Raw genomic sequence first — 15,351 nt, forward strand, 5'->3', positions numbered from 1 at the left:
TCAAAAAATTGGAGAAATATGGTTTCATGATGCTGAAAGTATCTGTAGAATTATTTCAAAAGGGCAAACTGCAGAATGAAAACTAGCAAATCATTTTGTGACCCCCTGTATTCTGGGGTTGCTGTCTGGTTCTGGCTCCATTGCTGGGATGTCGATGATAGAATCCACTTTTTAAAGCTATGTTGTAGTAATGTGTTTGAAACAAAAAAAAATATTTTGTGGGCTTTATTTTTCCTTCTTTTTTTTTTTTCTTTTAAGTTAGCTATGCAGAGCTTGAACTCATGACCCTGAAGTCAAGACCTGAGCTGAAATCAGACGCCAGACGCTTAATTGACTGAGCCACCCAGGTGCCCCTTTGTGGGTTCTTTATCTGCAGGCTATTATTTTAATACCTTGGTACTTTAGCAGTGAAAGGGTAATAATTATGTAAAGCAGTAATTAAAACAGCAATTCCAGGCAATAATAAAGTTGCCCCTTTGCCACCAAAATCATCTTGCATGTTGAAATGTCCCTCTGGAATTTAGAGAGCTGGGAAGACACTAGGGGAGGCCCGTGCGGCAGGATGTCTGTCAGGGGGCAGAGTCAGACAGTTTTGCTGGGGGGACACCGACCAGTGAGCCAGAATGAAAATAATTAGCAAGCCTGTGAAGTGAAGTGGGATTTTCAAGAATGGCTTTGCCCCTAAAAACGTCAGACATGAAGACCCATAATCTTACTTTTATAACACAAGATAAATTACATTAGCAGAGATTTCCATCTGAAAGTTTTAAGTTCAGATAAAACTTTAGAACTGCTCTAAGTGTAAAATAGTTTGAAGATGAGAATCACCATATCTAAATGGAAATACGGATTAATCAGGTAGCATCAAAGAGCCAAATAGCTTGAGTTACCTTGTGCAAATTGTCCTGACCGCCCACGTGCCGGAGCGAGTCCTGTTCTGTTCTGTTTTGTGTTGGGTTGGACTGTATGCAGACTTGGTTTGCTGGAGGCATAGCTCGCAGAGAGCAGGTGCAGCACAGGGCGCAGCCCCACCCTCGATGCACAGGCTGACGCTTCCCCGCTGACGCATACTGAGTGCCTGCCCTGAGATGCGGAAAAGTCACCAGGGCAAATGAAAACAAAGCTTGCACACCACTTGTATGGTATGGTCCCTTTTTCTGGCTGAAAAAATTATCTCTAAAGTGAGTAGGTAAGATAACGGAGGGGGAAATGTTCCCTTTTTATATTACATAGCTCTTGAAGCAGGTATGTTTGTGTTTTGTTTTATTTTTAAATCCGTGTGCAGGGTACCTAGGTGGCTCAGCCTAAGCACCTGACTTTGGCTCAAGTCATGATCTCACGGTTCCTGGGTTCAAGCCCCACATCAGGCTCTGTGCTGACAGCTCAGGGCCTGGAGCTGCTTCAGATTCTGTGTCTCTGTCTCTCCCTGCCTCTCCCTGACTCACACTCTCTCTCTTTCTCTAAAATAAACATTTTTTAAAAGTTAAAAAAAAATAAGTGTGCATTGCTCTCATCAGAGAAAGGGGATAAAATCACTAAAATAATTCAGAATTTAAAGGTGTTCTGTTTTAATCTTGTAGCTTTCCCTGTGAAAAATCATGAATTTCAGGGGCAGCTGGGTGACTTAGTTGGTTGACTAATTAGTTGGTGACTTAATTTTGGCTCAGGTCATGACCTCACAGTTCATGGGACTGAGCCCCACATCGGGCTCCACACTGAGCATGGAGCCTGCTTGAGATTCTCTCTCTCTCTCTCTCTCTCTCTCTCAACACAAAACAAAACAGACAAAACTCTGAATTTTACTAAGACTTGTCTACGGCCATACCACCCTGAACGCGCCCGATCTCGTCTGAATTTTACTAAGACTTTAGTGTAGATGTACACTATGGTTTAGAAAGCCTATCTGCACGTTGAAGAAGGGTGTACGTGTTCATGAATTTGACCAGATCTCTCTGGTCAGTTTGTAGGAGTGTTCCTGAAAATGTTATTTCTGTTACAAGCGCACAGCGTCCACTGACCCACACCCTGGTGCTGCTGAGTTATCGGGGCTGGCTGCTGCTGTAAACGAGGTTACGTTCATCTGTAGAGAGACTTCAGTCAGGGACGCCAGCGCCAGGCACGTAGCACAGGGCACCTCCCCGGGGAGGAGCGTCCTCCACCCAGAAAGGAGGGTCTTGCTGGCCACGGGCAGAAGGGCGTCCCCTCCCTCACATAGACGGATGGCCCTGCAGCTCCAAGTACGTATTTCCCAGGGAGGTGGTGCTACAGGAGCCGCTCTTATGGCCGTGTGTGGACCCAGGCGTGCACTTCCATTCCCTTACGCTGTGTCCGGTGAGCCTGGCCCCGCGCCTGCCAGCGCATTGCAGCGTCTGGTGACCCCGGGTCACCATTCTGGCTCGTCTGTGCTTGGTTTGCCTCTTGGCGGCTTTGTCACTCGGCACAGGGCCTCCTTCAGTTCTCAGAGATGGTTTCTGTGTGGGGGCGTGACCGCTGTGCCCATGTCACAGGGCCACGTGAATGTCTGCACGTAGACCCTGAATGTCTCCACGGTGCCCGTAAGGATTCGGGGCTCAGGCTAACGTCGGTGACACTATGATCGTGCCCCATGTACTTGGGTGTGCGTGTCGCCCCATGACAACGTGCCCTGTGGAAATGCTGTAGTCACCCCAGTGTTAGCAGAGGAAAGTGCCGTTGCCTGACACTCGACCCCTTTGCTCCCCGGGGTTCCTGAGTTGACGGTTTCTGAAGGTGGCGGTTGCTTCCATCTGATGGGAACAGGGAAGGACCTTTGTTGCCCCACCTGCAGGAGGCCACAGGGAGGGGCGGTGGCACTAACGCCGTGGAGGTGTGGTGGCCACGTCCCCATTGTATCCTGAGAATGGAAATCATCCCAAATGCGCGTGGCTGCGTGACTGCTTTTATTTCACGTGGATGCATATTCGAGCGTGGCCGGTAAGAGCAAACTGTGGGCATGTTAGTTGAGACTTACACCTACCTCTTCAGGTGTCACACAGCACCATTACCTGAGGGTCATCTAACACCTCACGGAGGCAGGACTGGCACGGCCAGGGAACAGGTCCCGTTGAAGCCATTGGCCATCGGGAACGTTCCTCCTGAGTCCGAGGCCAGCGCACACCTTCCATCTTCCATCTCCTCACTTAGGTCTTTCTACCGCAGGGCTGGCCACACACAGCTGGTCCCTGCCTGCCTTCTGTGTGTCTGTGCAGAGACCTTTCCTACAGTCCTGAGAATCGCCAGGATTGCTCTTCCATGCAGGCAGCCCCCTGTGTCATCTGGGCATTGAACCTGGGAGAACAGGCGGCTCGAGCTCTGTCAGCCATTGTTCACGTACTATGTTCCGTTGTGAAACCACATCTTTTTTGAAATTTCTGGAAATTCTTATTGGGGTCATGTTTTCACTTCTTCATCTAGGTTAGTCTACTTGGACTTTTTGTTTCCTAGGAAGGTGTTAATGGAGAGAAAGATAAGCTGACTTGGTTAATAATCACTCAAACGCAAACCGTAACAACAGAGAGGAATGGCATTTCACCATCAAAGCGGGACCAGTTTAAGGGTTGATTGGGCACGAGTGTGCAGAAGTGGCTGCTGGGAGGCCGCCTTCCCCGTGGCCACGAGCACAGGTATGGAGACCAGTCTGTGCTCGACGCCGGGGTCCACCCCGCAGCTGTGCCCCAGATGCCGTCGCCTCACGCCGCCTCTTCTTGCCTGTAAGTGGGGACGGCAGGCGTGCCTGTCTCAGAGCCGCTGTAAGGGCACTTCACGTGCATGAAATGCTTCCAATAAAAGCATAAAACTGCACCCTACGCATGTCTGGTAAATCGGAAAACAACACTTAGAGCAGAAGTACAAAATGATACACTCTTTTGGGAAGTTATGTAGGCTTCGTTAAAATTTTAAACATACTTTTTGATTTTTCAGTTCTTTTTCTAGGTATGTGTTTTACAGCCGTATTTCATATTAAGACCGGTCAGGTCATTGGCACACGCAGGATTTACAGTGTGTCTGTCACACCCACGCTCACAGGAAGATCCGCAAGATCTGTTTGGTGGAAGAGCAAGTTGCAAGAGAACATGCTTATTGTGCATCTGCTTTCTTTGAATGTGGATGTATTCGTGCACGCGTGTATTTTATGTAAATACATGATGAAGAGTCTGGAGGGTCGTCAGTGGAGGCTGTCGGTGAGGCAGAGGTGGGGTGCGGTCAGGCAGGCGCTTTTGCCTTGGCTGTGATTTGTTGTGCGGCGGGCGGCTTGTCCACATGAAGGGCTTGCTCCTGTGTTACTAGTATTATTTGCTGTAAAGTTTCCTCGAAAGAAGAGTGTGTAGCAAAGTAAAAAGCGCCCAGTCTTTGAAGCCAGAAGCAGGAAGGGCGTCCATATCTGGGGCGGTGGGCCTGTAACCCACCAAGCCCCACAGGGATGCAGATCCGAAGTGACGGCCCGAGCCTCCGCTTCTGGTCTGTATAGTAGAGGACAGTGGGGCCACGCAGGGCTGTACCGAGTGAGCCTGGGTGTGCAGGGGCCTCGGGACATTAGGACGCACACCGGTGTCAGCTGAGCACGTCTGAGATTTCGTTCATTATCAAGGGACTTTTAATATATAATATGTATACGTATGTGTGAATAATACATACATATATTTATGTATTAAATATAAATACATAGCTATAGATCAAAGTAAAACCTGGGTGGTGTCGTTGGCTCACATTTAAGTGAGTACACCCAGGTTCCGCAGTTGGGTGTTATACCCACGGCTGAAGGTTTCCTGAAGCAAACGCGGCTCGTGTGCCTCAGTGAGTCTTGTTTCTAGGAAAGCAGGTCTCATGACTAAGACAGTAGCGCTTGTATCCATCCGTGATGAAGAGCTTCTCCCTCCCGGCACGTGGCCACGGCCGGTCCCGATCCCAGCGTCGCTGTCCTGAGTGCCTCAGCCCAGGTGGCCTGACACAAGGGAGGCTGCTCTCCCAGAGTTCTGGGGTCAAGGTGTCGGAAGGGCTGGGTGCTCCAGGGGCGCTGGGCATCTGCTCCAGGCCCTCCCGCTGTGGACGGCGCCCCGTCCTTGGAGCCTGGCCACTGTCGTCACGTGCCATCTAGGCCTCCTTCTCTCCTAACGACACCGACCATTGCCTTTGGGGCCTGCCCCAGCTCCAGTGTGGCCTCACCTTAACTATGACATCTGCAAAGACCCTCTTTCATGTCAGTACGGTCACAGTCAAGGTACCTGGACCAGGACTGGTCACAGCTTTTGGGGACACAGCTCCTTCCACAGGAGGCACTTGGCGTTCTGATTTGTGACTCTCACGTGGTGTTTTGCCGAGGACAGTAGTGGGGCCAGAGATCCGTGACACCGGAGGGCTCCTGTGGGACTCTTCTCTGTCCCTTTGCAGAGCAATGTAAGGCCAGTGTTTGGGGCTCATTTCCAGGCAGTTCTCGATGGACCTTATCACTTGGGCAGACTTTTCTTCAATGTCTGGTTAGTGCTAACCTTTTGGATGCTTCACAGACAGAACCATTCAATTTCCAGACTCTCTTAGGCTTCCTTGTTTTAAATTTATTTTTATTTTTTTTTACTTGAGGTATAATTGATCTATGATATATACTTCTTTTTATAATATCTTAGTTGCAAGATTCAAATGGGNATCAGATGCTCAACTGCCTCAGCCACCCAGACACCCCTCCTTTTACACATTTTAACTTCTGTGTTTCCCCACTTATATTTCTAGGTTTGTTATAAATCTTGATAATATTTTCTTGATAATTTTGATGTATTTCTTGATATATTGATAAATTTAAGGTTTATCCATTTTTAAGCTAAACACAAACTTCTGTTTATTGTCCAACTTTTAGATCCTAAGAAGATGCTACCCATGTGTATATAGAAAATTAGAGAAGCAAGTGTGGTATTTACGTAAATTGTGCCTCACTTAGCCCACGTGGAAGATTCTTTAGTTACAGGGATAAAATCCATGTTCTTGGAAATACTTTGTTGAGTAATTAGTCAGCAGACATTTATTACTGCACACGCTCCAGGGGTGAGGCTACGCGTGAACAGAAGGGAGCCCTCGGAGCGGAGACTCTGATGGAGGAGGCCCGCTGTGGGTAGTCCGTTGGCATCTGCTGTTTCTATCTTATGGGGTGATGAGTACTTGCATGTTTGAGCCGCCAGAGGGATGTCTGCTCCAAGAACATTCCGGATGGAGCCAGGGACAAGTGCAGAAGCCCCAGAAGGGTGGGCTGCATACTGGATAAAGGGCCTGGGGCTGGCACGGAGCGAGCAGGGGCGGTGCCCACGGGCCACGGAGAAGACGGGCTGAGGATGCATGAAAGCATTTCACCAAGTGCCTCCTGTGAAGACAGACTTCCCTGAGCTTGTCGTGCAGAACGGCATGGCCTGTCATTTCAGATTCCTGCACAGTGAGCATCTGCCTGGTGCACGTCTGAACTTGAGCGCAGGCCACCCCGCCTCCCTTGTCCTGCTCCTTGCCATCATTCGTGTTCTTGGAGACATTGTGCTCCCTTGTTAGCCACTTTTAAAGCTGGAAAATCTGACCTGCGGAGACAGGGGAAGGAAGGAAGGGGCATTGTGATGTCTTCACACTCCTCAGGTGTTATTAAAATCTTCTGGAAGCCCAGAGACCGAGTCAGTGACACTGACCTCTCTTAAACAGAAAACCACCCCTTGGCATGCCAAGAACACAGGACGGCGTGACATCCAGATGTGCTTCGGGGGTGCTTGGGACCCCAGACGCGGCTGGCTGCCCCTGGGGTGCGTGCCCTCTGGTGATGGAGGCGTGTTTGCTCCTATGTGTTCAGACAAAACTGCTCTTTCAGGCCCACAGATGACAGCAACCAGCCCCCGGGCCGGGGCGTCCTGTCCATGCACGGGCTCACCTACGGCGTCATCCGAGTGGACTCAGAAGAAAAGCTGTCTGTGCTCACCGTGCAAGACGTCGGCCTCGTGATGCCTGGCGGTGAGAGTGGGCACCGGGCTGCGCAGTGTGGGGGGTCGAGTCAGGAGCCCCAGCCATGGCCAGCGGGCTGCTTCCCACCCGGCAGTCCCGGGCCCGTCAGTGCTGCCTCTCCTGATGAAAGAACGTTCAGGAAGCTTCACGGGGCATCTCTGCCACCTCCCATGCTGGGACCCTGGGGTTCTTTTCCAGGCTCCTCTGCACCCCTGCAGCCCTGAGGGTGCAGAGAAGCCTGGAAAAGACCCTCCCTGCAAGGGTCAGGTTTCTGCCGGCCACCCACCTTTTGGACAAAGCTGGGCACCAAGGCTGGAGGCAGACAGTATAAACACCCAGGCACGGGCTCCGAGCTGTGAGCAAAGCTTGATTCTAGCAGAAGAGCCCGTGTCTAAAAGTCACGGGAACCATTCCCACAAACGTGCACACGAGGTGGGCGGGACGCCGCGCGTGCTGCCTCCTGGGGTGGCAGCCGGGCTCGCGGAGGAGCTGAGGGCCCGTGCGGGTGCCTGTGGTGAGCGCAGTGGCCGTGTGCGGGGTCACTCTCCGGCTCCGCCCAGGGGTCTCCTGATCTAAATGGGAGAAGTCTCTCCCTTCAGGATGGTTTGCAGGTCACAGTTCAAGCCGTCGGAATCTTACTGATGCCACAGCTGAGGGACTGAATGCTTTCCTGTAACGTGAACGTTCACGGCTCACTTCGGGGAAGACCAGGACCGGCTTCCCTTGTACATTCACACGCCTGTTCCAGAAGCTGTTTCCGCTCGCCGTGCTCTCCCTTGTGTTCAGTCGCTGCTTCTCTGATTCCCCCCGCCCCGTCTCCCTCTCTGTCTCTCCCCACCCTGTCCCGCTGTCTCGCCCTCTGTCTCTGTTCCCCCATCCCTCTCCCTCCCCTCTAATGCTGCCCACGTGTCCCGTTTTGCTTCTAGCCATCATGTGTTCGGTGAAGCCGGACGGCGTCCCTCAGCTGTGTCGAACAGATGAGATCGGGGAGCTCTGTGTGTGCGCCATCGCCACGGGCACGTCCTACTACGGCCTCTCGGGCATGACCAAGAACACCTTCGAGGTAGGCTCGGGGCGCTGAGCTCCGCTGCCAGGTGCACAGACCTGAAAGATAAGGCGGTTATTTCTCAGCCATATGTGCCCTTAGGGACTAAAATGGTTGCACTTTTGGCTGCCATTTTTATAATTTTCAATGAATTTAGCTTATCAGCTTTTTTTCACCTCGTAGCCAGGGTTGAAAAAGGGCAAGAACAGTATCTTTAAAAAGGGTCTTTTGGGGGGGACCTGGGTGACTCAGTCGGTTAAGCGTCCGACTTCGGCTCAGGTCATGATATCACAGTCCATGGGTTCGAGCCCCGTGTTGGGCTCTGTGCTGACAGCGCTGAGCCTGGAGCTGCTTCGGATTCTGTCTCCCTCTCTCTCTCTGCCCCTCCCCTGCTCATTCTCTCTCTCTCTCTCTCTCTCTCTTTTTCTCTCCCTCTTTCTCTCATTCTCTCTCTTTTCTCTCTTTTTCCTTCTCTCCTTCCCTCAAAAATATTTTAAAAAAGCCTTTTACATGTATTGCTACTCTCACTTTAGCCTGCTTAGTAAGTGCTGCAGCTGATAGGCCGAGGAATGGGGGCCAAGCACGCCTGTCACAGCCTCGCCCCCCTTGTGGCCTGGCCACTGAGGCCAGACTCGGCCAGGTGTGAACAAACGCATGCATGAAGTAACTCTCTCCACGGCACAAGCTGCTGTGTGTGCACACGTGTGGCATCTGCTGAGCATATGTTAGGTGTCCACACATAGGTGTCTCTCGTCTGCACACACGTGTGGCTTGCTGGTAGTGCACACAGTGCGTGTGTACACACACCCCAGCCCTGTGAGTGAGGGGTTAAGCGGTAAACTCTCCCACACCTCGGGTTCCCAGAATTGCAGTCACCTGACCAGTGATGCTTAGCCTTAGGAGGAGCACACTTTCAAATGAATTCTGCACAAGGAAGTGCGAGTTGCTTAGGGATTTGTGTCTTAGAGCACGATGCACTATGGCGCCTTGTGCAGCCAGCTTCATTGAATGTGGATTCCAGCTTCTAAAATGTCCCTGAGGTCCAGTGAGACAGAGTCTACATAAACCCGTCTCTTTTTCCATGTGACTTACCCACGGGCTCTGAGAAAACAGGCTCGGAACTCTGTGGTTTGCCCCCTCTGTATTTTCCCTTTTTGGTGTGGTCCCGATAAGGAAACGTTGGCGAATAGGGATGTTTTTACAATTAATGCACATTTTTGGTTTTCCATCCATCACTTTTATCCTGTGGATTTAAAGCAGAAGAATTAATTAGCCTTCATTAGGCTGTCATCATGATCTTGGCACCACTTGCTAGGCTTGGATGCCGTGGAAGGAAACGGGTGGCCAGCCCTGCACGTGGGCTGTGGGGGGATGGGGCTCGCCCGCGGGCCCCAGGGAGGAGGGTGGCGGTGGGCACCCTGGGCACTCACCACTCGTGTGTCTGCAGGTGTTCCCCGTGACGAGCTCGGGGGCCCCCGTCAGCGAGTACCCCTTCGTGAGGACAGGCCTGCTGGGCTTCGTCGGCCCCGGGGGGCTCGTCTTCGTGGTGGGCAAGATGGACGGGCTCATGGTGGTCAGTGGGCGCAGACACAACGCTGACGACATCGTTGCCACAGCACTGGCCGTGGAGCCCATGAAGTTCGTCTACAGGGGAAGGTGGGTGTGCCCTCTGGGATGTCCGCACCGGGCTGTCTGCAGACGACATCGTTTGCATAAAATTGCACAAATTCCTTCCCTGGAGGGGACGCAGTGACCCCTTACGTTCTCTCTAGTTCTGAATGTCCAGTTTTATAGAAATTTCCCGAGCTCCATACATATATTTTCATCACTTCTCCCCGACTTAAATAAAAATACCGGTTTGAAAAACTTGTTTTTTAAGTAAATACACTAAGGAAAGAGCCAGAAATTCGTATTGGTACAGATCGTCTCCAAAGATCCGGGAGCAGTCGAGCAACAGTTGTGCGGGAGTCCTGCACACCATCNTCCGGTTTCGGCTGACGTGAAGGGGGCCCTGAGCTGCTGTAGAGCCTCACTTCTGCCCAGCTGGCCCATGGGAGTGGCAGCCGTAGACACGTGGATGTAGCACTGTCCCCTGTAAGCCCCTTCCGCAGAGCATCCTCTGTGGGTGCTGGGGGGCACTCCGGGGGCCCCGGCCCTGCGATGCTGTGCTTAGCGAGAGAGGCTCCCCTGGCAGAAACCCGTCAATCCCAGCCTTCCCCCGGTGCGGAGACTTACTCACAGGTGTGACCCCAGACGTGGATCGTGCACCGCTCTGGCGACCACAGCCCCCCGCCTTCCGTCTGCCCTGAGAACTGGGGCCGGGCCCCTCACAGGTTTGCGGGGCGGAGGCCGGCGCTCCCCGCGCGCCTCCGGCATGTGCTCACTGTGCCTTCTCCTTCTGCCCTCACAGAATAGCTGTGTTTTCGGTGACTGTCCTGCACGACGAGAGGATCGTGATTGTGGCCGAGCAGAGGCCGGACTCCACGGAGGAGGACAGCTTTCAGNAGATTCGTTCTGCCCCCGAGAGTGTGTTTCTTCTTCCACGTTTCCCTTCGTCGCGCGTGTGGGGTCCCTCAAGCCCACATAGAATCCCCGCTTTGCTGCGTTGCCGCCTTCTCCCCGCTCAGGCGGCGCGTGCTGCTCATGTGCAGGCAGGACGTGGCGCCGTCTGAGCGCTTGCTTCCTGTCCGTGGCGGCTCTTCTAACCCTAACCCTCCCTCGCCACCTTCCAGGCGATTGACAGCATACACCAGGTTGGGGTTTACTGCCTGGCCTTGGTTCCAGCAAACACCCTCCCCAAAACCCCGCTCGGTGGGATCCACTTGTCAGAAACGAAGCAGCTCTTCCTGGAGGGCTCGCTGCACCCCTGCAACGTCCTGATGTGCCCCCATACCTGTGTCACAAACCTGCCTAAACCTCGTCAGAAGCAGCCAGGTACGTCCCTTGGGCTGGAGCGGCGCGTGGGGTCCGGGTGGCTGCTGTTGGCACCCGGCGGGCCAGGCCCCCCTGTAGGGGCTTCTCAGCCCCCCTCCCGGCCTGCTCTCCACTCTCCTGGGGCACAAACCCGCCACCAGATGGTGGATGGGAGGCTCTCCCGGGACAGCGTGGCGGCCGGGAGCCTGACGCCCGGGAACGTCGGGAAGGAGCCCCGCGTCCCAGTGGGTGGCAGACCCTTGGTCCGGCTCTGTGGCCTTTCGCCAGGCCTGGACCGTCTCGGTCACAGTGCCCTTGTGCACAGAGGAGAATAATGCTTCCTTACCGGTTTCATGGGCTATTTAGGAGTCCAGGCAACTAACGTGGGAAACTCCTGAAGCCCGTGCGGAAGCCCACACGTTGTGACGTTGTGACGTTGTTTTAAGAGTGAACGTGTGCCTCACACTTGGGGGTTTGGGGAACATGTGTGTATCCATTGTCTGACTTTGCCCAGCAACTAAACAGTCCTGCTCTTTCGGGCTGCGTGGTTATCAGTGCGAGGAAATTTATCCTGAGACCGCGGGAGGCGAGGGCCCCGCTCTTCTGCCCGTGCGGTGGCGGAGGCTCCCCGGCGGGGAACGGCGGGCGGCGGGGCCACTCTAGGACAGCCCGGCTCCTGCATGGCGTACAGGTTAGCACCTCTCTTCTCACGGAGCCTCATGTGGTAGGCGCTCTTCTGTCCCCGGTTCACAAATGAGGAGAACGTGCCACAGAGGGGTTGGGGATCGACGGGCGAGTGTGACAGAGGCGAATCCAGACCAGTGGCTGATCCACCCAGGACAGCGTGGCTGCGGGGCAGAGTTTACACAAGTCGGCTGGACATGGTGGGGTCGCCTCTGGGCCTAGCCCGCCTGGTGGTAAATGCAGGGGGCTGAGGCTCACCCCTTGACCGGAGCTGGGTTGAGAGGGTGGGCGGCGAGGAGAGGGCGCTGGTGCTGCAGGAGGCCGGCTGCCCCGCCCCAGGAGCAGGGACAGGCTCGGGTCCGGGTCTCCAGCCTCCATCCCTGCCCGGCCTCCTCCGTGACGCATGGTTCTCGTGGCCGCACACGTCGTCGTCTTTCGGTTCTCTCCTCCGCTGCACGGATTCTCGTGGAAAGCAGAGAGTCACCATCTGCTTTCTGGGCACCTTAGCAATGCAGTTGTCTCTGCCTTTTGGCTTTCTTCCGATTTCTGTGCTGTTTGTTGTTCTCTTACATTCGAGGTTCTAGATCCCCTAATACTTCCTTCGTGTCTTTTTCCTCTCAGTCCTCGGCTTATACAGTTGTTACAGCAAAACTTAAAGTTGTAGCTGATGAAGTCTCCATTTCTTTACATTTAGGGGGCACACTGGCTACAGGTGATGAGCCCCCCAAAACACAAAGCATTGCCTTCAGGTGGGCGAATCACAACGCTGAAATGTCACCTGTTTCATCTCCTGCTATCGGGGCATCAGCAGCCCTGGGAAGGCTCGAGCAGTGGCTCCCGCGGTGTGTTGGTGTCTCTGAATGGAATCGATTGCGGTGTAGGGCTCCTCAGGGTGTCCTTGCGCACATTCGGTGGCGACCGCCTTCTCCCTGTCTCCTCAGCTCCGTTCACCATCAGACACCTCCACGCGGGGGCCTGGCCGCCAGCGGTCCCCGGTGTGGAGAAGCTCACGGCAGAACTCAGGACAGATCCCTATGGTGGGGCTCATTTGCCAAGGCCCGATGTGCTTCCAGAGCTGTGGGGCTCACGCACCTACCAGATGTCAAGGCAGAAAAACGTGGCTGAATGAAAACGCCAAGGCACTTAGCTTGAGAGCCATGTCGGGGCAAGTGCAGAAGGGATGAGCCAGGAGGTGGGGGCTGTTTAGACCTTGCAGCCTCAGCGTGGCGAGTGAAGCTTTATGCAGTTGATTATTGTAAGGACACAATCTCTTCCAAGCAGGCTCCGGGTGGTCAGCACAGAGCCTGACACAGCACTCGATCCCGTGACCCTGCTATCATGATCTCAGCTGAAGTCAAAAGTTGGACACTTAACCGACAGAGGCACCGAGGCGCTCCTGAAAAAAGCTGTTTTTAACAAATATTAATGACAGGGTGAGGGGCTGGTTCACTTTCCTACGTCAGCTAGTGACCTGCAATGTACCTCAGGTGACATTTCCATGAAGCCTCAGTTTCCTAAAATGTAATGAGGGACGTGGATGAGGTGATTTTTAAGGGTCCCTTGCTGACTGTGAACAAGCACTTGTTGCCCAAACATTCAGGGAGGCCGTTTTTCCACGAGGGTGTTGCTAGATGCTTGAAACAGAGCCTCTAAAGCATAGATAGTTTGTAGATGATCTAATTGCTTCCTTTAGTGGACGAATTCATATTTACTGAGCTAACAACATTCGTACGAGAGTATCTTATGGAGCACAAAGTGTTAAAAGCCCTTTCACCCCTCAGTTGGGCTCCCAGTGTTGACAGCCCCGGGGACATATTGCATCAGAGCAGCCCACGGGGCGCAGGAGGAGCTGCCGCTGACAGCGCTGCGGCCGCCGGAGAGGAGGCGAGCAGTGCGGCTGGGCTCCCCGGCTCTGCACCCCGGGGACGGGATGTGNCAGGAATTGGGCAGCTCTGAGCTGAACCGCAGACTTGCCGAGCTCTGAGTCTGTAAGTGGGAGGGCAGGGGACAGAGCCAGTATGAACTTCCGTACCTATTCTTGGGTGCATCTCAACCTTATATTTTATTTTTTTTAATTCTTATTTTATTTTAGAAAGCATGTGAGTGGGGGAAGGACGGAGGGAGGGGGGGAGAGAAAGAGAGAGAGAGAGAGAGAGAGAGAGAATCCCAAGCAGGCTTCACACTCAGTGCAGAGCCTGACATGGGGCTCAATCCCATGACCCTGGGATCATGACCTAAGCTGAAATTAAGAGTCGGATGCTCAACCGACGGAGCCGCCCAGGCGCCCTTCAACTTTGTATTCTCACATCATGAGGCAGTGAAGCGTGTGAGGGCGTTTTTGCACCACACCCACCTCATTTGGCAAGGCTGAGACCCTCGGTTCTTGGGAGGGGGCAGATTTTGTAAATAAGTGCCACAGGAAAGCACCTGTCTCTCAGCAACATTTGGAAAAAATAATGAAGTCCACCTCGGGGGAGAAGCACGTAAGGCGGGAGCCTCACATCTGGTAGAGGTCAGTGCTGGGGAGGGAGGGACCTCGGAACGGTGCTTCTCCCACCCTAGTTTGAATTCTTAGCAAATTTTGGAGAAGACTTCAAGCCAGTTGAGGCCAGAATGGCTTCTCAGAAGAACCTTCCTGCCTGCCTCCCTCACCAAGGAGAATGTCAGGACGCTTTCCCACAGACGCCAAGCCAGCAGGTGGGGGCCAGTCGGCCGGGCCCCGGGTTGAGCCTGTGCACCATCCACGCGGCAGACCCATTTGCTCCACGTGCGCCATGAGCCGTGTTTTCTTTTCATCTTGTTAAGTATGAAAAGCCTCCCCCCCAACTCTGTTGTAGTTTCCTTATTACGAGCTGAGAAAAGAAATTTAGGCACGCCTGACAATTCAGACCTGACGGAGCAGAGCGCAGAAGGCGTGTTCTGTGATCCCACGGAAACACGTCAGGGCTCCTACAAATCGCCTAAAATGAAGAAGCCAGTGAGCAGGGGCCCAGAAATGCGTGTCCTGGGCTATTTTCCCGATTTCAGTCCTGCCTGGAAGTACCGGTCTTCTCCCGCATAGCCGTGCCGTTGAGTGTTTACGACAACCCAAATCTGGATGGGCACGCGTCTGCAGGGAAGAAGGTCGCCTGGGGGCGTCAGCCCCTGCCCTGCCCGCGGTGCCTGGGGGTGGTCGTCCTGGCAGCCGCCGGCCTCCANTGTCTTCTCCCGCATAGCCGTGCCGTTCGTTGAGTGTTTACGACAACCCAAGTCTGGATGGGCACGCGTCTGCAGGGAAGAAGGTCGCCTGGGGGCGTCAGCCCCTGCCCTGCCCGCGGTGCCTGGGGGTGGTCGTCCTGGCAGCCGCCGGCCTCCACCCCGAGCCTGAACCTGAGACTTTCTCCGCTGCCGGCACGCGGCTCTTCACGCGCAGTAACAAGGCCGTGTGTGCCCTGATTTAGAAGCCTGTAAGTTGACCTTCAGCAAAGGTTAGATAAGAACCTGATTCAGTCGTGACCTTCAACTTGTATTTTATCAAACCACAGGCTGAACACGTGTCTTTGTTATTTCCACTGCCTTCTTTAAGCTCCCTGCCTGCCTCCTTGCCTCCCTGTGTCACACACGCTCACATGATCGTAGGGTCTCCCGAATAGCTGGCCCTTTCCTGTTAAATGTGCGTTCGTGCATGTGTGGTCCAAACGCAGTGAGTGACTGTATTTTGAGAAACCTGGAGGGTGCCCAGGTTTCTT

At 53.8% G+C, this 15,351-nt stretch overlaps 1 protein-coding gene across 1 annotated transcript in view; it reads left to right on the plus strand.

Moving 5' to 3' along the window:
- Positions 1-15,351, plus strand: part of DIP2C (disco interacting protein 2 homolog C) — a 186,786-nt gene that overhangs the window by 92,714 nt on the left and 78,721 nt on the right. The window contains exons 19-23 of the mRNA XM_077758432.1: positions 6,851-6,990; positions 7,908-8,044; positions 9,474-9,682; positions 10,437-10,546; positions 10,754-10,960. Coding sequence (XP_077614558.1) covers positions 6,851-6,990; positions 7,908-8,044; positions 9,474-9,682; positions 10,437-10,546; positions 10,754-10,960 — 803 coding nt within the window. The remainder of the gene's footprint in view (positions 1-6,850; positions 6,991-7,907; positions 8,045-9,473; positions 9,683-10,436; positions 10,547-10,753; positions 10,961-15,351) is intronic.

Source organism: Crocuta crocuta, unplaced genomic scaffold (assembly GCF_008692635.1).
Source record: "Crocuta crocuta isolate KB4526 unplaced genomic scaffold, BGI_CrCroc_1.0 scaffold32, whole genome shotgun sequence".
NCBI lineage: Eukaryota > Metazoa > Chordata > Mammalia > Carnivora > Hyaenidae > Crocuta > Crocuta crocuta.